At 38.9% G+C, this 20,921-nt stretch overlaps 9 protein-coding genes and 3 non-coding genes across 12 annotated transcripts; 5 read left to right on the forward strand and 7 right to left on the reverse strand.

Moving 5' to 3' along the window:
* Positions 1-139: 139 nt before the first annotated feature.
* Positions 140-1,810, forward strand: DED81 (asparagine--tRNA ligase DED81; the record flags this gene model as incomplete). The annotated part of the gene is made up of 1 exon (XM_037287937.1): positions 140-1,810. The coding sequence occupies one exon, from the start codon at positions 140-142 to the stop codon at positions 1,808-1,810; it is 1,671 nt and encodes a 556-aa protein (XP_037143832.1).
* Positions 1,811-2,060: 250 nt separating this feature from the next.
* On the forward strand, positions 2,061-3,449 carry ARG4 (argininosuccinate lyase ARG4; the record flags this gene model as incomplete). The annotated part of the gene is made up of 1 exon (XM_037287938.1): positions 2,061-3,449. One exon carries the CDS (start codon positions 2,061-2,063, stop codon positions 3,447-3,449), a length of 1,389 nt encoding a protein of 462 aa, XP_037143833.1.
* A 38-nt stretch (positions 3,450-3,487) lies between these two features.
* On the reverse strand, positions 3,488-4,585 carry YSC83 (Ysc83p; the record flags this gene model as incomplete). Its single annotated transcript, XM_037287939.1, has 1 exon — positions 3,488-4,585. One exon carries the CDS (start codon positions 4,583-4,585, stop codon positions 3,488-3,490), a length of 1,098 nt encoding a protein of 365 aa, XP_037143834.1.
* Positions 4,586-4,977: 392 nt separating this feature from the next.
* On the forward strand, positions 4,978-6,496 carry HG535_0C04610 (SYLF and SH3 domain-containing protein; the record flags this gene model as incomplete). The annotated part of the gene is made up of 2 exons (XM_037287940.1): positions 4,978-5,024; positions 5,227-6,496. The coding sequence occupies 2 exons, from the start codon at positions 4,978-4,980 to the stop codon at positions 6,494-6,496; spliced, it is 1,317 nt and encodes a 438-aa protein (XP_037143835.1).
* A 427-nt stretch (positions 6,497-6,923) lies between these two features.
* On the reverse strand, positions 6,924-8,918 carry PES4 (Pes4p; the record flags this gene model as incomplete). The annotated part of the gene is made up of 1 exon (XM_037287941.1): positions 6,924-8,918. One exon carries the CDS (start codon positions 8,916-8,918, stop codon positions 6,924-6,926), a length of 1,995 nt encoding a protein of 664 aa, XP_037143836.1.
* Positions 8,919-9,328: 410 nt separating this feature from the next.
* Positions 9,329-11,434, reverse strand: HG535_0C04630 (uncharacterized protein; the record flags this gene model as incomplete). The annotated part of the gene is made up of 1 exon (XM_037287942.1): positions 9,329-11,434. One exon carries the CDS (start codon positions 11,432-11,434, stop codon positions 9,329-9,331), a length of 2,106 nt encoding a protein of 701 aa, XP_037143837.1.
* Positions 11,435-12,904: 1,470 nt separating this feature from the next.
* HG535_0Ctrna3Q lies at positions 12,905-12,976 on the reverse strand. The gene has a single exon. It is a non-coding gene; the product is annotated as a tRNA-Gln (tRNA).
* Positions 12,977-14,175: 1,199 nt separating this feature from the next.
* Positions 14,176-15,282, forward strand: HG535_0C04640 (FAD-dependent oxidoreductase; the record flags this gene model as incomplete). The annotated part of the gene is made up of 1 exon (XM_037287943.1): positions 14,176-15,282. The coding sequence occupies one exon, from the start codon at positions 14,176-14,178 to the stop codon at positions 15,280-15,282; it is 1,107 nt and encodes a 368-aa protein (XP_037143838.1).
* Positions 15,283-15,534: 252 nt separating this feature from the next.
* On the reverse strand, positions 15,535-15,607 carry HG535_0Ctrna4A. The gene has a single exon. It is a non-coding gene; the product is annotated as a tRNA-Ala (tRNA).
* A 1,870-nt stretch (positions 15,608-17,477) lies between these two features.
* On the forward strand, positions 17,478-18,269 carry ECO1 (Eco1p; the record flags this gene model as incomplete). Its single annotated transcript, XM_037287944.1, has 1 exon — positions 17,478-18,269. The coding sequence occupies one exon, from the start codon at positions 17,478-17,480 to the stop codon at positions 18,267-18,269; it is 792 nt and encodes a 263-aa protein (XP_037143839.1).
* An 89-nt stretch (positions 18,270-18,358) lies between these two features.
* CDC14 (phosphoprotein phosphatase CDC14) lies at positions 18,359-19,978 on the reverse strand (the record flags this gene model as incomplete). The annotated part of the gene is made up of 1 exon (XM_037287945.1): positions 18,359-19,978. One exon carries the CDS (start codon positions 19,976-19,978, stop codon positions 18,359-18,361), a length of 1,620 nt encoding a protein of 539 aa, XP_037143840.1.
* Positions 19,979-20,391: 413 nt separating this feature from the next.
* HG535_0Ctrna3Y lies at positions 20,392-20,491 on the reverse strand. Its single transcript has 2 exons — positions 20,452-20,491; positions 20,392-20,428 (listed from the first exon to the last, which is right to left on the reverse strand). It is a non-coding gene; the product is annotated as a tRNA-Tyr (tRNA).
* Between the last annotated feature and the right edge of the window lie 430 nt (positions 20,492-20,921).

Genomic DNA, 20,921 nt, shown 5'->3' on the forward strand with positions numbered 1-20,921 from the left:
ACGATATGTGAGAGAATAGTACTTACTTGAAAAGAGCACAGGAAGTAAATAGTTGCCACAGGGTTATCAATTGATTTAAAGCACCCTGATTAGAGTCGCTCACACTATTTAGCCGTTTTAAGGTTCGTTTTGTGGAAGGATGTCTTGTCTCTACATCAATGAATCAGCTGGTGCAGATGAAATTAGTGGAAAAGGTACCGAGGAGTCTCCTTATAAAACAGCAGCATTTGCGCTATTCTGTCATCGAGAGGCCAATGGATCAGATTCTGCGGAACCCAAACTTTTGGTGTTTAAGACCGAAGATAAGGAGTATCAAGAAATTTCAGCATCCGCATTGAAGAAAGCACGCAAGGGTTGCGATGGTTTGCTGAAAAAAGCTCTCAAACAGAAGGAGCAAGAATCGAAAAAGCAACAGCAAGAAGCTGACAATGCAGCCAAGGAGTTAGCATCCCTGAAGATCAAAATCGAGGAGAACAAGTCCCTTCCAAAGGCTGAAAAGTCCAAGATTTGCAAGGCTTACGAGAAAGTGGGTCAAAGAGTTAAGGTTTCTGGTTGGATTCATAGATTGCGTTCAAACAAGAAGGTGATCTTCATTGTTTTGAGAGACGGTACAGGCTTCATTCAGTGCGTTCTCTCAGGTGATCTTGCCATTGCGAAACAGACCCTTGATTTATCGTTGGAATCAAGTGTCATCCTCTATGGTACTGTAACAAAGGTTCCTGAAGGTAAGAATGCTCCAGGAGGTGTTGAGTTGGCAGTCGATTATTACGAGGTTGTTGGTCTTGCGCCATCTGGTGAGGACGCCTTCACCAACAAGATTGCAGAGGGGGCAGACCCATCCCTGTTGTTGGATCAACGCCACTTGGTCCTAAGAGGTGAAACTATATCTGCAGTCATGAAGGTCCGTGCAGCTTTACTAAGGGCAGTGAGACGTGTTTTTGAGGAGGAGCATATGACCGAGGTCAATCCACCATGTATGGTTCAAACTCAGGTTGAAGGTGGATCTACTCTATTTGGCTTTGATTATTATGGAGAAGAAGCGTATCTAACACAAAGCTCTCAATTGTATTTGGAAACTTGTTTGGCTGCATTAGGCGATGTTTATTGTGTTCAAGAGTCATTCCGTGCTGAAAAGTCTCACACTAGAAGACACTTGTCTGAATATACCCACATTGAGGCTGAACTGTGTTTCTTAGACTTCAATGACTTATTGAACGTCATTGAAAATCTACTGGTCAAAAGTGTCAAATATGTTATGGAAGATCCAGTAGCCGGTCCTCTCCTCAAACAGTTAAATCCAAACTTCAAACCACCCCAGAGTCCATTCATGAGACTTGAATACAAGGATGCCATTGAATGGTTGAAAGAACATGATATCAGGAATGAAAACGGGGAAATTTTCAAATTTGGTGATGATATTGCTGAAGCTGCAGAAAGAAAAATGACAGATACTATCGGAGTTCCAATATTATTGACAAGATTCCCTGTTGAAATCAAATCTTTTTACATGAAACGTTGCGCGGACGATCCTCGTGTTACCGAGTCTGTCGATGTTTTGATGCCAACTGTTGGTGAGATTACCGGTGGTTCAATGAGAATTGATTCTACTGAAGAATTGATGGAAGGTTTCAAACGTGAAGGTATTGATCCAAAGGCCTATTATTGGTTCATCGATCAAAGAAAATACGGTACTTGCCCTCATGGTGGTTTCGGCTTAGGTACGGAACGTATCCTTGCGTGGTTATGCGACAGATTCACTGTTAGAGACTGTACCTTATATCCACGTTTCACTGGTAGATGTAAACCATGAACAACGTTGCAACGGTTCTTAAGAATATATAATTAATAGATAAATGTCTAAGCTTGAGCATCATCCTTAAATTGACATCAGCATTGCTTTGCGAAATCTCCTGTGCTTTTTTCACCGTCTATTAGTTGAAATTTTCATGTCATTCTATAGTTATCTATAAGTAAATAGAAAAAAAAAAAGATAAAATAAAAATACAAAAAAATGATAACAAAATTGAAAAGGTCTCTACAGAGCATTGAATAGATCCGAGATGTCTGGTAGTGCTCAAAAGCTATGGGGTGGTAGATTCACCGGTAAAACTGATCCTTTGATGCATTTATACAATGCATCTTTACCATATGATTACAAGATGTACAAGGCAGATCTGGAAGGGACAAGAGTTTATACTGCTGGATTACAAAAACTAGGTTTACTTACTGAAGATGAATTGTCCAAGATTCATCAAGGTCTAGAGGAAATCAAACAGGAATGGGATGAGGACAAGTTTGTTCGTCATGCTGACGATGAAGATATTCACACAGCCAACGAAAGGCGTTTGGGGGAATTGATTGGTCGCAATATTGCTGGAAAAGTTCATACCGGTAGATCGCGTAATGATCAATGTGTCACGGATTTGAGAATCTACTGTCGTGATATCGTCAATGACAAACTATTACCTTTCATGAAAGATTTAATCAATGTGATGATTTTGAGGGCTGAAAAAGAGATTGATATTTTGATGCCAGGATATACACATTTGCAAAGAGCTCAGCCAATTAGATGGTCCCACTGGCTTAGTTCATACGCCACTTATTTTACTCAGGACTTGCAGAGATTGCGTCAAATTGTTGAAAGATTAAATCAATCACCTCTTGGTGCCGGCGCTTTAGCAGGCCACCCATATGGCATAAATAGAGAATATTTGGCGAAAGAATTGGGCTTCGCTGGTGTCATTGGTAATTCTCTTGTTGCTGTTTCTGACAGAGATTTTATTGTTGAATTGATGTCTTGGAGCACATTGTTCATGAACCATATTTCTCGTTTTGCTGAAGATATGATTATCTATTCAACTGCAGAATTTGGTTTCATCAAGTTGAGCGATGCATATTCGACGGGCTCCTCTTTGATGCCGCAAAAGAAGAATGCAGATTCTTTGGAGTTATTGAGAGGTAAATCGGGTAGAGTCTTCGGTGACTTAGCAGGTTTTTTGATGAGTTTGAAAGGTATTCCATCAACCTACGATAAGGATATGCAAGAGGATAAGGAAGCTTTGTTTGATTGTTTGACTACAGTTGAACATTCAATTCTAATTGCAACAGGTGTTGTTTCAACCCTATCTGTTCAAAAGCAAAAAATGGAGGCAGCGCTTACGATGGATATGCTTGCGACTGATCTAGCTGATTACTTAGTTAGAAAAGGTGTTCCTTTCAGAGAAACCCATCATATTTCTGGTGAATGTGTTGCAAAAGCTGAAAACTTGGGTTTAGACGGTATTGATAAATTAACCTTGGAACAATATCAAGAAATCGATCCTAGATTTTCTTCGAATTTATTCGAAATCTTTAATTTCGAACAGAGTGTTGAAAGAAGAGACGCTACTGGTGGTACTGCCAAATCAGCAGTGCTAAAACAATTAGATAATTTGAAAACTCAAATTTAAGTGTTCCAATGGTCTTGTATTATTATTACTAGATAGTTTCAATTTATTAGCAAAGCAATAATTTCTGAAAATGGTAGACCTGAAATGTAGCTCCTTTTGCCACAATATACATTGCGATTCAATGAACCAAAGGTTCTGATCCAATTACCTAATCTTAACAACCAATTGCCTTGATGGGATGCGATTAATCTGTAAACGGGTAGTAACATGTCGTCGTTGATATTTGAACCCCGAATACTCAGGTACTTGTAATTAGAAGGTTGCGCAGCTACCTGTAACATTCCGATGTGTATCATATACGTGGAAACTCTCTTGTGATTTTTCAATGAACGATAGACACCTTGCATTAGCCCGGATATTAAAATCTCCACAGAGTGATGACTGATCGACATGTTATACGATAACGAAGGGTTGAAGAGCAATAACTGTGTGTTTTTACTAGTTAGGTGTGGTAGTAGTTTCGTTAGAAGGGTATAGTAGACTGAGACATTTGTTTGAATTTCAGAATTTAGTTCACCTACAGACATTTCCCCAGTCGGATAGTAAGAAAGATTAGGCATGAAGAGTACCGATGCCAATTCACATTTGTCCTCGCCCTTCTTGGTGACAAACTCAACAAAATTTGCTAGGTCAGAACTCGAGGATGGACCAATAAACCGCAAAAAGTCATCCTCTTCCTGCTGGTTTTCATAATTGGATCTTTTCGTCACACTGGCAGGACAAACGAACACCACAAATCTTCTTCTATAAAGATCCATCACTTGTGATCTTATGATGGGGTCCCGCATGTCCCCAAGTACCAACACACATTTCTTTTTATGTTGTGGCAAGCTGCTGGGCACCTTCACCAAGTTGGCAACCTGCCACCACAACAGCATCCCCATAGCTGTCAGTCCCAATCCCCAGAAAATACCATTTTTTCTCCTTGAAACCCAGTCAAGGGGGCTCCTACCACTCCTACCTACAGTACCTACACTTTTCACTTCGAATCTCTTATTTCCAGCTTCTGTGCCAATTCTACTGACATTATCGATGATTTTATTCGCTGCGTCCGATACCACTTTGTTCCCACTTGCCAACAGCGAGTAGCCAGTGCTGAAAATCTTATCAATAACATCCTGATCCTGCGACGACATTCTTGCTAAAACACATTGACCACCTTTACTAACACAAGAGTGTACTTACTACATTTCATCTGTGTGAACTCTACAAAAGGCTATACCATATCCCAATGCATCGTATACCATATCATTTTGTTCGTCATTTTTCCTATTACGGAGAGCACAGCCCAATTGGGAAGCATAGATCCCAAAGTGGCTTATGTGTCTCAAAAAGGCATTGATGTCTTAAACAGGAAATGAAATCAAATTTTAGGGTTACCCAGATGTCAAGTCGAGGGCTTTTAGATTTCAGCTAATTTGTCATTCATTAGTTGGAACAAAGGAAAATGTAAAAAATGAAATAATAGAAAAAAGGAGGATAATCTTGCAAAGACTACAGTGACAGATATAGGTACAATTACGGGCAGATGGGTATAAATAATCCAATTCCAAGAAGTCTGAAGAGCGAAACAAAGTATGTGCATTTTTAGCGGGATGGATCACGCTTTTAGCGAGGTACAGTTGCAGTTCTTGACGTGGGCATTTGAATTCCCCTATTTTCAGATGCACTGTGACGATGATCAATACGGATCGTGGTACTTTTGAGTATGCTTCTGATGTCACATAGAGATGATACTAACTGAATCAATTGTAATTTTTGACTTTCTTCAAATCAGAAAAGCTGCTAAAGTTTTAGCGAGTTTTGTGAAGCCCAATCAAGTATTCGGTGCGGATCAAGTTATCCCCCCAGAAGTGTTGAAAAGAGCGAAGGGGCTAGCTGTTATTACAGTTCTAAAAGCTGGGTTTTTATTCTCGGGCAGAGCGGGATCCGGTGTGATCGTAGCAAGATTAAAAGATGGCACATGGTCAGCACCATCGGCAATCGCCCTGGCAGGAGCAGGAGCAGGGGGTATGGTTGGTGTTGAGCTGACTGATTTTGTGTTCATCCTGAATTCAGTAGAAGCTGTAAAAGCTTTCAGTGAATTCGGAACGATCACCTTAGGTGGTAACGTTTCTGTATCAGCTGGTCCCTTGGGTAGAAATGCAGAGGCTGCAGCGGCAGCTTCTGCTGGTGGTGTATCTGCGGTATTTGCTTACTCTAAGAGTAAGGGGCTGTATGCTGGTGTTTCTTTGGAAGGTTCTGCCATTGTGGAAAGAAGAGAAGCAAATAGAAAGTTTTATGGCAATAATTGTACTGCAAAGATGGTTTTGGCCGGTCGTGTAAGACCACCGCCAGCTGCTGATCCTTTATTTCGTGTTCTAGAGTCAAGAGCATTCAATTTCAGATCCAGAAGTGATGATGATTACGATGATGACCGTTCCGGGGATGATTTTTATGATGACATTCCTGATTCTTTCGATTCTTCAGATACTTCTTCTACGAGGCCGAATACCAGAACTACGAGACAAAGAAGGAGTGGATCCCGTGGTTATGATGACTTTGATGATGATTTCGACGACGATTATGATTCAGGACGTCAAAGTTATGCGCGTGGTGGAAGGAATCGTGATTCTGATAATGCTTTCAATGATAGCACCTCGGATGCTAATGAATACTACCAGAGTCATAGGAGACAAGAAAATAGAAGATCTCAACCAACAAATACTCGTTGGGAAGATGACTTATACGATCGTGATAATGATGTAGACGATTTGTCCAATAGATTTTCAAAATCTCGCATCTCCTCTGCAAGCAATGGTAGAGTTTCAAGACCGCTGTCTGAAAAACCAGATTTTGGCTCACCTCGTTCACCATCTTCGTCATCCAACGCACCAAAAGCTGTTGCATTGTATAGTTTTGCTGGTGAAGAAAGCGGTGATTTACCATTCAGAAAAGGTGACGTGATATCAATTCTTAAAAAATCTGAGTCCCAAGATGATTGGTGGACTGGGAAAGTTAATGGTAGGGAAGGTATTTTTCCTGCTAATTACGTGGAACTTGTTTAATAGTTTAATTTTTTATTTTATCTTCTCTACCACTCTCAAGTCTTCATCAAGGAAAAAACAAACTCAAAAGCTGAGACGATTATAATCTTAATGTATAGAGGAGTTAAATAATAGTGACAATTCAAGATCCAAAATAGCTTAATATTTGTTAAAGCCAATGACGAAATATACATTTTAATTTTTCTTTCGCACTTGATTTGCATCGAGATTTTGGGTATCCTAATAATTTTGTGAATTCGTCATTCAGAGAAATATGCCTCTCTCCAGCTTTGTCTCATCAAAATGAGCTGAACAAAAGAATTATGCCAATACATTCAGTATATCATTTCTCTTTAGATTTCTAATAATTACGTAGTGAGAAGTTCCAACTACTTCTTTGTCTACCTTCAAAACTAGCTACAGCGATTAAATTTTTTAGCTTTATTAACTATCTTGCAAAACCAAGATATTTTGCAGCCTCTTCAATTTGGGTTTGTAAAATACTCTCATTTTGTGTGCTAGAATTCGTCAACAATAGAAATTTGGTCAGCGTATTGATATCCCGGCGCCAGTAAACATCAAAAATATATTCCGCTATACAGACTATACTCTCTGCTCTTGTTGCGACTGGGTATTTCAAAAAGTCAATGCCCTTTTTGACCTGTCTCTTAAGGTATTCTAATACTTGTTTTTGCTGTTGTTCCTCCATCCATGAAAATGTATTGGGGTTCCTACATGGTACTTGGCCCATGGATTGAGATGAAAAAGAGTGCCCAGAATAAACTAACGGCTGATAGAATGGCAGGAGCAGCATTTGAGATTGCTGTTGTTGCTGTTGTTGTTGCTGTTGTTGTTGTTGTTGTTGTTGTTGTTGTTGTTGCTGCTGTTGCTGCTGGGACTGCAGTGAATGTTGTTCACGTTGGCAAAGCAATTGTTGCTGCAGTTGCAGTTGCAGTTGTTGGACATCTTTATAATCAGCAGGGCAAGGAAGTTTTGCTGCCATAATTGAAGAGATTTTCATTCCATTTGGTCTCATCCATAAGCATCTTACGACGGAGCCTCCAATTAATCTTTGATTCAATGACTCAAATAACCTTTTTGCAAAATTCTTTGTATTGCACTTAACATATCCTGAATATGTCATTGAGCTTTCATCATAAGACGTTATTTGTATTTTCGATACTTTTATCCTTTCCTGAATACAAAGTTGTGTGAGAAACTCTTCATTACAAATGAGGCTTGCATTTTCGAAATAAACCATAGTTTTAGGGTTTTCATAGCTGGCATGTTTATTTTCCCTTGGTTCAGCTTTTACCACTTTCAAAACGTTCTCCTTAAATGATTTTCCATTGCAGTTTTCTATTGCCTTTTTTGTGTCTATTCCTTTCTTATAAGTAATAAAAGCCCACAGTGAATTATATTTAACAGCCCTCGATGAGAAAACAGATTTGACGGGCCCAATTTTACTGAAGTAATTCAGAAGTTCTTCATTCGAAGAGCCCAAAGGTAAATTAGTCACAAAAATTGAATTTGGATGGGGCACTTGATTATTTGAATCATGTTCTATGACAGTTTTTTCACCATCAGAGGAAGTGAATTCTTCTTTTGGAATTGTTATTGCTTCTAGACTAGTTTTCCGTTTTTCGAAATCTGGAAACTTCCTAAAATCTTTGTCAAAATGAATTCCACACAAAATCTTATTGCCATAAAACATATTCTCATTATAATCTTTTATCACATTTCTGGCGGCTTGATCATTTTCAAAATAGACAAAACCAATATTCTTCCTTTTATCTAATTTACAAGAAAGGATTTTCCCATATATTTTGAAAGTGTCATAAAATACCCTCGTTGTCAAAGAAGAGTTTTCTAGTGGTAGATTAGAGAAAAAGACATTGGTACCCATATTTTTACGGAAAAATGTATTTCTTAAAGATGGCATGATTCTCACCTCATTACCCATGATTAGCCTGTAATTAAATTCCTCCGTTGCCAGATCTGCATCTTCTTGTTTGGAGAAGTTTAGATACCCATATCCTAAAGACTCTCCACTAGAAGAATCCTTGCAAATCTTTGTGGATACTAAAGAATTGTATTTCGAGAAATAGGTTTCTAGTACGTCTTCTGTAACCCGTTTATGTAGATCACCTATAAACAGGGCGACCGTTGGCTTACTTTCCAATGTGGTATTTTTCCTTTCGAAACCCGTGTTTGCAGCCGCACAACTACTCCCCGCAAGCTTAACAATATCAGAAGTCTCAGATTGAGATGACCTAGAAGATGTAGAGTTGTTTTCATCTTTTTCAATGGCTATATGTTCCAATTGCGCAGGTGTTTTATATTTTTCAAGTTCCTTCTTTAAAGACAACTCTGTTCCTCTTTGGACATTTAAAGAAATATTGCCAAGAATGCTAACTTTACTCCTGGAGTTGAAAGGGATCATTTTTTATAATTTTTTTCGATTATTATATATGAGTTCTATTTCTTATCCTATCTGTCCACACCTTTACGCTAATTGATCCTGCTTTTGTTAAAACTAAATAAAAAATGAACGATGTCACAAAATAGCTGGACAGAATACAGAAGAGCGTAGCACTTTGTTGTTAGTTTTTCTTATTATATAGTTTTGTAAAAACTGAAGGGTTTTGTGACACAAAACAAAGCGGTCGCGCAAGTAAACACATAGCGCCAATGTCGAAAATGTGCTGGCTGTTATGCATTGTGACAGAATGATTTGAAAGTGCATAGATAAGAAGGATGTTATCATTTAAACGTCTCAACATTATGTTATATATCAAATATCTATTCTAAAAGGTACACAGAGAATTTTTGGTTTGTATGAAGAATATTTATTCACGCTGTTGTCATAATGTCTCTTCCGAATAGACCTCTCTTCAACCAATCCATGAACAGTAGGACTCTTGTTCTGAGAGAAACAGTTTGTGCAAAATAAACGCCTCTCCACAAGTACATTGCAACCAAACCTCCTACAAACGAATATCCAGGAAGATCAAAAACTGCGGAATTACCAATGTAAGCTAAAGAGCCTAGGTGAACATACCTAAAAGGCTTGCAAGCGGTTTCGTCTAAGTCACTATCAATAATTTGACCTCTCCTGATATATTCATTGGTGACTCTAGCAAGTCTGGTGAACTTTTTCCCCAAATAGCTGCCCTGTTGATGGGCCCTTTGAGCCGTTGCCGGTAATGACGTTACTCGGGACTCGACGTACTTTAATAGCATCGATACTTGTTTAAAACTCAAGTAACCTTTCTTCTCAGGGTCAAATTTGGGCAACAATTCATCCAATGCGACGAAACATTCACGTGTCTGTGGATGTCTTTTTGAAACTTGCCTACCCAGATCGAAAATTTCATCATAGGAGAAGGATAAGTTCTTGATATCATCATCAGTAATCAATTTATCAGTTTGGTTAGTTATACCTAAGTTTTTTTGAACGATGAAACTTCTCATAAACTCGGCTGAATGAACTGCTAAATCTGTTCTCAAAGTAGAACAGTCACCGATTGCATAAACATCATGAGTTGGATCACCCAAAACCCTTAGATGTGAATCTGTTTCAATAGCCCTTTTGTTTCTTTGATTCTCAGGAAAACTTTGAACAACATATTTCGCAAGTGGATTTTGTGCAACCCCTGTTGACCATAAACAAAGACCGAAAGGCAGCTCCTTCATTTCTACCTCACCAGTTTCTGGATTCTTTTGGTTGAAAATGACTTTATCAGGTAAAACTCGATCAACGCGCGCATTCGTTAAAAGATTGATACTCTCCTTTTTAAATCTATCCATAGCATACTCAGAAATCTTTTCGTCGTAAGTATTCAGTATGTGAGATCTTGATTGGATGATATGGACAGAGACTTGTTGTCTTAGCAATTTCGGATACAGAGCTGGTAAATCCTCGTTTAATAGATCGAAAACTTCTGCAGCAAACTCAACACCTGTTGGACCTCCACCGCACACGACAAAGCTTAGCAGTTTCTTACGTTCCTCTTCTGTAGTAGTCGGTAGACAGGCAAGCTCTAAATTATTTTTGATTTTTCTTTTAATATCCATAGCATCCTCAGCACTTTTTAACCGGTCGCAATACTGTAAACCTTCAACGCCATGCGTATTGGAGGTCGATCCTACAGCGATAACTAATTTATCATAAGGAATATAAAAGGATCTTGTTTCACCGGTATGTGGGGCAGTTTGAGAAACTTTAACGAGTTTGTGCTCGAATTCAATTTTTTCAGCCCTTGCTTCTAAATAGTGACCACTTACAGCGCTAACAATTTTTCTGATAGATGCCATTAAACTTTTCACTTCCAAAGTTCCTGTTGCCGCACTTGGCAGTAAAGGCGTAAATAAGAAGTAATTTTGTGGTGAAATAACTGTGATATCATAGTCTCCCTTCTTCAAATTTTTCAACAATCCCACTGATGCCCAGCCAGAGCCCAAGATAACCAATTTAGGTTTATAACAGATCGTTTGTTTTATCTCAGAGTCATATGCATCCAATGTTTCCTTCAAGATTGGCAGATTCTCTGGACCGCCTAGTTCAGGAGTTATCGCCTTTAATGGGACGTCGATATCTCTTTGTGTTTCACATTCTTTGTATGTTGTGGAGTCATAAATGAAGAAAATCACAAGAGCAGATCCACACACCGTCACCAATATCCCTGTTGACACAATTGACCATTTCAGCAATTTCCCGAACCCATGGCTTAAAAATCCAGTTCCCGCCTTGTTGCTTTGCTGCGGAGCAGTCGTCAAGGGTTTATCAGCACTCCTAACAAGTCCTGTCTCCTTTAAAAGTCTCGATTGAACGCTGAAACAACGTCTATTGACAACCGCTCTTCCAGCACCAACAGGCAATGTCCTCGTATTGATACAAATACGTTTAGCGGTTGCTAACCGCGGTAACAATCTACTCCCGCACAACCTTAATGCCATGAAAGAGCTCAAATACAGATGATATACTTCGCAAAAGCTTGGATGATATGGAATCCGAAGGGTGTAATGTTCAGAAACGTAACATGCAGCTGCTTATATTCGAAAACGTATCATATTCTGTATTTATTCAAATATTCACCTCTTTTTCTTCCAGTTCTGAGGGATCCGTCGAAGCAAAAAGTCGATCGAGAATTGGAAAAAGAAAACAATCCTATTTGCTGTCAAAACAGAGGTGCCGCGTCACTCTGTTAAGGGCTATTCATAGATCGAGTGAGACAATTGGGATGCATATATGGGTAATGTGATTTAAGAAGTGCTGAGATATGATCTTCAACAAGATCTCCAAAGCGTTCCCAGACTAGCATTTGTGGACATCCGGTATCGGACAATGGCAAATGTAAAGAGTCAAAGGGAATTGAGTCTGGAAAGCTGTTCTTTTAAGTGTTGCGCGAGAAAATTTACGTGTTCAAGGCAGAGTTGTTCACCAAAGAAACGGAATTAAGTTTGAGTGCGACGTAAATACTTTGTTATTCTACTAGGTCGCTCATTCAGTTGAATTCATTATGGTAACGTGGAGGGTAACGATGCCAAAAGACGCCCATCATCCCAAAAATACTCAGCGGATCAACAAGCAAACTATGTGATGACTTTACTGTGCTTGGCGGTATGTTCGGACAGAAAATGGCATATCAAAGCTCGTCAGTGCTTTTAGGTGGCTTGTGCGAATGTTCCGCATCGGCTGCACCCAGGGAAGGGCGTTCTTACTGAAGACTTTGTGAAAAGTGGCTCAGCCCACAGGTTCTGCGTTCCTGAAGTCACTTGACCGCGGGTGCACTACAAGAGCCCAGCTTGCACTTTTCTGTACTCATTACTCTGTGCCGCACGATTGTCCAGGTGCCTGTAAGTATCAATTGTAGGAAGAATGCGTGGAGCATGATCGAATCACCTAATACCAGGTTCGCACGCACGTACTTGCGGAATCTCTTTATGCACACTATGTCGGGCTTACTCCAGAGTACCAAAAGGGCTGGAAGGAGCGGTGTGAAAAGTTCACAGAACGAATCGCCTACCTAGGCTTTTGAAATCTCTCATGGCCCGGGTTACAAGCAAGAAATTTCGAGCGGCAGCCTGATATGTTTCTCTTGCACTCACAAAACGACAAATGTAGAGCTCTCAATTCTCCGTGGCATACCATCCAAGGAATAGGGGACCTTGGATGGAGCTTATTGAGTGATCAATCGAAGCAACGTCGTGGAGATGGATGACTTTATCATTGGAGCTCTCACATATATTTAGTAGAGGCGGCATAATTTCTGACGGAGTTTTTCAGAAATTGAATCATTGAATCGAGGCCTGACTAGTTCTATCTGATTTTGAAGTGCAGTAATGTAGTGTAGAGAATTAGCTGCCAATGACCAAACGGATTAGTATTACATACGCCAGAATAATGGACGTCCTAATGGCTAAAAAAGGTCCTACCCGGACTCGAACCGGGGTTGTTCGGATCAAAACCGAAAGTGATAACCACTACACTATAGAACCAAAGAACTTATTGGAAACCCATATCGCTGGTTTATAATTTGTCAAAATGTAAAGGTCATGGGATATAGTTGTCATTCGAGACCACAGTATTGAAATGGAGTATTGTTGGCAAGAGGAACCAAAGAGGTCACAGGTTGTGAAGGACTGAGATATATTATTTGGAAAGAATGTTTTTATTTAGAAAGAATGTTTTCTTTGGCGTTGTCGATAGTAACTTGGTTTGACATTGATGATGATACTATGATATTCAATTATAGAGATATATAAGTCCTTTCTTTAATATATCTTACAATATCGATTTATATTTCAACAAGGGAAACAAACTCAGATGCTGTTGCGACAGAATATCACTCAATTCCAGAGAGTTGTCGGCTGCTACTCTCTCCCGTGATGTTCACTATAAGAGAATGAGAATGTGGGTGTCTAGAGAATGCGAAATATGGACTAACAAACGGCGAAGCCGAATGTCGCTCACTTGTGATCCTGTTTGGTAATTCTTTGGTACCATCTGTCAGTGTGACTACCACCATCTTTCCAGATGCCCAATCTACTTTCAATGCTCCACGTCAGTTCATGAGACAGAAAATCAACGACCTCTGTACCTCTGAAAGCGAATATCACAATTCTGCCATCGTATTTCAGCAGATCACAGTGAAAAAACAGCCGTGTAACCAATTTCTTCAGTAGTTGTCAAACCATCGTCAGTAGATTTTCCGCGAAATGTCTTGTCCATTTAGTTCACGCTGCAACTGGACGCAGTGTTTAGCTCGCAATTCATACGACCGCCAGACCATATCCCGGAATAACAAAAGAATGCCTCTCAATGCAGTTGCGAAAAGGACACTGTACAGTAAAATTTCACAATCTCCCATTGTCGTCTTTTATTTCGACATCCAATTCTAGGTTTTGTTGCAAGACACCGTTGCAAGGCACCATATTGCTCGCAAGACACCATATTGCTCGCAAGACACCATATTGCTCGCCTTAGATTTCTCTCAGTAGTTATAAATCTTTGGTGATTCTCTCGGGTAACTACCCAATTTTGTCACTTCCTATTTCGGTATCTCGAAGCGACCAGAAATCTGATAAGAGAGATAAGTCGATATCCGTCGAACTGTAGATATATCTATAAGAAGAGGACAGTCTGAGTGTATCCTATATCTAAGCTTTCGTGTTGAAACTAGGACTGAGAGGGAAAAATGTCAAGGGTAGTTGTGTTAGGTGCAGGTGTTTCAGGATTGACATCAGCATTGACTTTATTGAGACTTTCCAGAGATGATATTCAAGAATTGACTGTGCTAGCATGCGAATATCCAGGAGACGCTCATACCGGAGAATATACCAGTCCATGGGCAGGCGCCAATTGGCATAGCTTTGCAGCACACTCAGATTTGGACCAAATCAGAAGAGATAAATACACATACACAAAGTTTTTGCAATTGGCTGAAGATGCCCACACAGCTGGTATTAAGAAATTTCCAATAAAAACGTTTTCCGCGAAAAATAAAGGACTTCCATGGTATATTGAACAGAAGTTTGTGGAGGACATTGTTTTCCTCTCGGATAAGGAGCTGCTCGAGCGGAAACTTGATCCAAGAAAACATGTAGGATACGAGTTCACAACCATTACTTTGACTCCCATTGTGTACAACAGTTATCTTTTGACAAATATCAAGCAAAGTGGCGGGAGATGTAAAAAGATCAAAAAATTGAATGCCATTGAAGATGTGGTCGATGTCATGGGATATGTTCCAGACTTGGTTATCAATTGTACAGGTCTTAACGGCGGCAAATTGCTTAAAAACCTTGAGCCATCGGAATTGCAAAAGAATTACCCAGTCAAAGGTCAAATTTTACAAATATATGAAGATTTGCCTTTTCAAATGATCATTGATGATCTTCCTGCCGAGGATAAACCGTCGCAAGATCAATTCTTGAATGTATTCCCTCGTCAGGAAGGTGGTTGTGTTGTTGGAGGTATTTTCTTGAAGGGTGATTGGTCCACCGAAGTTGATGAAAATTTATCAGCTAATTTCCTTCGTGCAGTTAAGAACCATATTCCAGAATTGAAATCTACAACCGTGTACAATGCTTATACTGCCTTCAGACCAGGCAGAGAGGGTGGTGTGAGAATTGAGCTTTCGAAATACGATCTGCCAGAAAAGAAGGCTACGTTACAGGTCATTCACAACTACGGTATTGGTGGTGCTGGTTATCAGTCATCCTACGGAAGTGCGTTGGAGGTTTGTTCATACGCAAGAAAAGTACTAAGCGGATCAAAAGAATTGAGCTCTTGCAAGCTTTGAACCTAGGATATTGAATGTATATAGACTATTATGTATAACTTCTAAGCATGCGACAGATAGCCGCTCTGAAAATATTCACCAGGCACCATTTTTGTCAAAAATCTTGGTCCAGGCTTTGAGAAAAAGGAGTCTAAGAGAGATAAACTCACTGGCGTTGCGCAGCCATAGATGAAGACTGTTTTCATTTTGGCAACGCACAATTCAATACTTGACTTCTCATATTCCTACCCTCGTTGTGCGAGCGAAAAAATTTGGACAAGTCCGGAGTCGAACCGAAGACCTCTCCCATGCTAAGGGAGCGCGCTACCAACTACGCCACATGCCCATAAGTATGTGTTAACTAAACTTGTGCTGAGACTCTCTATACAGGTCAGGATTTGTCAGTAATTTCGAAAGATCAAGATAACTTCGGAGTTGGTAATGTCGGAGTAGGAACATAGCGTGAACAGTATTCACAATTATCCAGTGTGTTGAAATATAAATCGATATTGTAAGATATATTAAAGAGATGACTTATAAGCATCAGAAATAAGACAATTGGTCTGTAAAACAAAATAAACGAAGTCAGATGAAACCCTAACAGAATGTCAATCGATACTGGAAAGATATCGGATGACAGTCTATCGCGAGACGTTTATGTTGAAATATAAATCGAGATTGTAAGATATATTAAAGAGATGACTTATAAGAATCAGAAAGAGACGATTGGTCTGTAAAACAAAATAAACGAAGTCAGATGAAACCCTAACAGAATGTCGATCGATACTGGAAAGATATCGGATGACAGTCTATCGCGAGACGTTTACAACTCAGGAGTCTGACTACGAAGGAGTCTATGGCATGGAACATGAAATAACAGTTGTACTGTGAATTCTATGGGACTAGATATGGTGTGATGACGATGAAAATTCTTCACTCGTCGTCCTCTCTTATGGTTCAATAGGTGCGAAATGCTGGGTATAAATACTGACGTATTTTCCAGATATTAATCCAAGTTCAATTAGTCTTATCTCAATTCATGATATAGAAAACCAAGGAATTATATATCTCTATAATTGAATATCATAGCATTATCATCAATGTCAAACCAAGTTACTATCGACAACGCCGAAGAAAACATTCTTTCTAAATAGTTTACAACTCAGGAGTCTGACTACGAAGGAGTCTGTGAAATTAACACGAAATAGCAGTTGTACTGTGGATTCTATGGGATTATTAATGGGTGTGATGACGATGAAAATTCCTCATTCGTCGTCCTCTCTTATGGTTCAAAAGGCGCAAAATGTCAGGTATAAATACTGACGTATTTTCCAGATATTAATCCAAGTTCAATTAGCTTTATCTCAATTCATGATATAGGAAACCAAGGACTTATATATCTCTATAATTGAATATCATAGTGTTATCATCAATGTCAAACCAAGTTACTATCGACAACGCCGAAGAAAACATTCTTTCCAAATAAAAATAGCCTTCCAAACCCTCGCTTCTTCTACTTAACCTCAATTTCTATCGCAACAATCTGTGATTAGTATCCAGACTAAATAACAAATTTTATGTACGCATCTTTTTTGTGATGTTATGAAGGGTGTAATTTGAAATGAAATGGAAATTGATAATTAAGAGTTAACAAGACGCTGCCCAGAACAAAGATCTTTCCAGTGATGCAGTGTGGTGCAGACGTAACAGAATACCAAATGATGCCGCTGGTTTAGAGGGTAAAGATCGATCGCGAGACGTTTACGATATAGAAACCTTGCTTCAAAGGGATCTATGGCGCAATTTTAGTCATTACAATTGGCATATAGCTACACAGGAATATTCAGTTGATCAAATTGTGACCGGATTTTGGCACACAATAAGGTTAAACGGGCGTTGTCATGATATGTGTCTCGATAAGTGCAGTCTATTGGGTTAAAGCATTAAATTAATACTCTGATATTAATCCTCAATTAGTTGACGGAAGGGGAAGGCAAAGGCCTGTATATATATGAACGCCCACTAGTTTAATAGGTATAAGACCTACATAATGCGAACGACTCTGTAATCTAAATTTTTAATTTATTTACATGCCTTTAGCGTGTCAAGTAGTGACGCGTAAACGCGTTTAGCTCTTTACATTAAAAAGACGTTTAAAGAACAGCAAAATTTGGATAGGCAACAAATTAATGATCAATATACTATTGCTTTGTTGAATGCATATGGGGAGTGCTCGTGTCAGTAGCGGTTGCAAAAAGAGTAAAAAGTATGTGCAGTCAAGATTACAGATCGGTAAGAAGAGAAATGAGGTTATAAAGTGCTCCAAATGTGAAATGACATATTCACCTTCTGTGATAAATGATATCAATGCCCATAAAGTATACCATGACATGCATCTAAAGGGAAGGAAGTGGTCTAATAGCTGGGGCCTTGAGGTGAATAGTTTTGCGAATGACAATTGTTACGTGCTTACGCCGCCATCCTCGTCATCATCCAAAGGAGTTGACGGTGGATTCTTTGACGACCGCATCGTCATGATACGACCTGATTTCGCTGGCGAGGTAAAAGCAGCAATGGAACTTCTAGATATTGTTAATGATGAATTAAATGCCCCACATGATGAAAACGATTTTTGGAGTCAGAATCGAGGCCAAGGAAAGGCCTTTGTCTATATAAAAAACAAAAGGGCCGTTGGAGTCATTACAATGGAGGTTTTGGACTCGGATAGAGGCAGATGGATGGTTTACAATACAAAAAGTATAATAGAACATGTACGACCAAACTTCTTGGTGGGTATATCAAGGATATGGGTATGTCGAACCGAGAGGTGTGCTGGGGTTGCGACAAGATTACTGGAAGTGGCGAGAGATAATACTATTTATGGAAAGACAATTGAAAAATGGGAAGTTGCATGGAGCCAGCCGACTGAAAGTGGTGGAAAATTAGCTTCTAAGTATAATGGGCGGAAACACAAATCTGGTAAATTGCTTTTACCATGCTATATATAACGTGCTTAATTAATTTATGCAAAATCTAAACAACAACAATAATAATAACTGCATTGATAATCAATAGAATCATTCAGATTTCTTTAGTCTTATTTTTTGTAAGTTCCGCTAATCTTTCTTACGCCACTACCTGAAGAGCTTGCGGTTCTTCTTCCTGATGTGATGCGTCTATTCTTCGGAAGAAGTTGTTTTAGTATAGTCTCATTATCATCCTCAGTATTTTGAATTGATTTCTCTGTTCTTCTAGAAAGCCTATTGTCACTTAAATCGCTGTCATCACCTTTCATCAATTCTTCGTCTGAATTATTATCGATTGCTGCTTTTGAGGAAAACCCGTTTGCCTCTTTAACATCATTGTTCTTACTATTATACATATTATTCTTGCTGGAATTTGTACTAATTGTATCTTTATTCCTTTTATTGATATCTTCGATTGTATTTGTACCTCCACGGCCTTTCCTAGGTTGTCCTGGTGAATTCTGTGGTACAGCTGATACTTGAAATTGGTGAGTATTTTTTTTGAAACTTGGTGGCGTCATTGCTAGATCACCAATATCGCTAGCATCTTTATTTCTCTTTTCATCCTTGAGTTTCCTCTTTTGTGAACGGTACTGTTCTAGACCAACTAGTGGATATAAACCATTGATAATATCATCTGGCACTAATGATAGTCTCATACTGTATTTCCATTCTCTAAAGTCATTTTGATGTAAATAAAGCCAATGCTGTTGAGGCCCAACCACCATACCAGGCCTTATAAATCGAAGGAATCCAATACACTCGTTGGCAGTAAATCCATGTGTGTAAATTAAATGTGCACCAATCAAACAACCTGTCCTACCCAACCCAGCTTTACAATGAACGGCAATTTTACCACCATTATTGATTATAGTTTCTGCAGCACCGATGAAGTTTTTTACTATGGACATATCGGGGCATGTACCATCCTCAAATATCATATCTATATGCTGAATACCTGCATCCTCAAAGTGCTTTTTGTTGTATAAATGTGAGTTCAATCTAACCACTAATTGAACATCATTATTGGTGAAAAATTTCAATACACTCCTAAACGGCTGATTCAAATGTGATTTTGATGATACCGTGTTTGATTCCATCATTCTCGAAGATTCTTGCGGAGATGCAAATGCAATAAAATCTGGCGTTAACAGGTTCAAGTCGCCATTTTCCACATGTTCATACCGCTCATATGTTTCTAAATTGAACGAGTGTAGATCAATTAAACTTTTCTCTTTGGCTCGCCAAACACCATAAACAACGTCCTGAATTGTAATTTCGAAATCTGCGTTTGAATACCCTGCGTCTCTAAACGGCATGAACGGAGGATCGACTTGGGCCAATGGTTGCAAAACTTGGTGTGGCGTCCAACCTTGAACAAGGACCATGTAGCAACACAGCATACAAGCTGCGTTAGCTCGTTGTCTTGTCGATGTGGTCGAATAGAAAACTACTGCTTTGCTGCTATTATCTGGATCATTCAAAATTTCATGGAATATAACAGCAAATCTGTATAAATGGCCAATATTCATTGGACCGAAATCCAAATGGAAACTATTATAAAAGATGGTATCTTCAACCGTGAAGAATACCATCTCCCCATTGTCCTCTGGGGCGAAATCATATGCACCAAGGTACACTCTACCTCTCAGAAATTCGATTGTATTATCCAGATACACGCTTTTCCTCATGCCTCAACGTAGATCTGGTAACTATAGAGTTTAGGCAATTGAGTAATTCTTAATGCACTTGTATTGACTCAAGTGATTATAACTTATACTGCGATATACTGCCTTCTCTGTCTTGTTCTTTTTTTTTTTCATTACTTTGTCGAAATGGGATTTCAACTTCAATCTTCTTTTTCATGTTTACAGAATTCCCCAAAATGGAAGTATGATGAAATAAGAAGACGTGAACTTACAAAGTATAGAAAAGAGGCCTCAATCAACACATTATGTGCTTCCGTCTAGACCTGGTGTGGCTAATACGACTGGGCTATTACTTGAGTGGTTAAACTTGTTTTGAAGATATCTGTTAGAGAAATTATCTGTTAGAGAAATTATCTGTCAAAAAATATATATCCAATGCAGAGATTAAAAAAATATCTCCCGGGGGCGAGTCGAACGCCCGATCTCAAGATTACTTTGTTGTTTCTCAAACACACATTACAGTCTTGCGCCTTAAACCAACTTGGCTACCGAGAGATAAAAACCTTCATGAAATTTGGGGCAATAAGTTTTACTTATATAGTTTTGTGCTGTTCACATTAGCATCCATATATCGGTTGGCAAACTGTTGAAATATAAATCGATATTGTAAGTGTTGAAATATAAATCGATATTGTAAGATATATTAAAGAGATGACTTATAAGAATCAGAAAGAGACAATTGGTCTGTAAAACATGTTGAAATATAAATCGAGATTGTAAGATATATTAAAGAGATGACCTATAAGAATCAGAAAGAGACAATTGGTCTGTAAAACAAAATAAACGAAGTCAGATGAAACCCTAACAGAATGTCAATCGATACTGGAAAGATATCGGATGATAATCTATCACGAGACGTTTACAACTCAGGAGTCTGACTACGAAGGAGTCTATGGCATGGAACATGAAATAACAGTTGTACTGT

This window comes from Zygotorulaspora mrakii, chromosome 3 (assembly GCF_013402915.1).
Source record: "Zygotorulaspora mrakii chromosome 3, complete sequence".
NCBI lineage: Eukaryota > Fungi > Ascomycota > Saccharomycetes > Saccharomycetales > Saccharomycetaceae > Zygotorulaspora > Zygotorulaspora mrakii.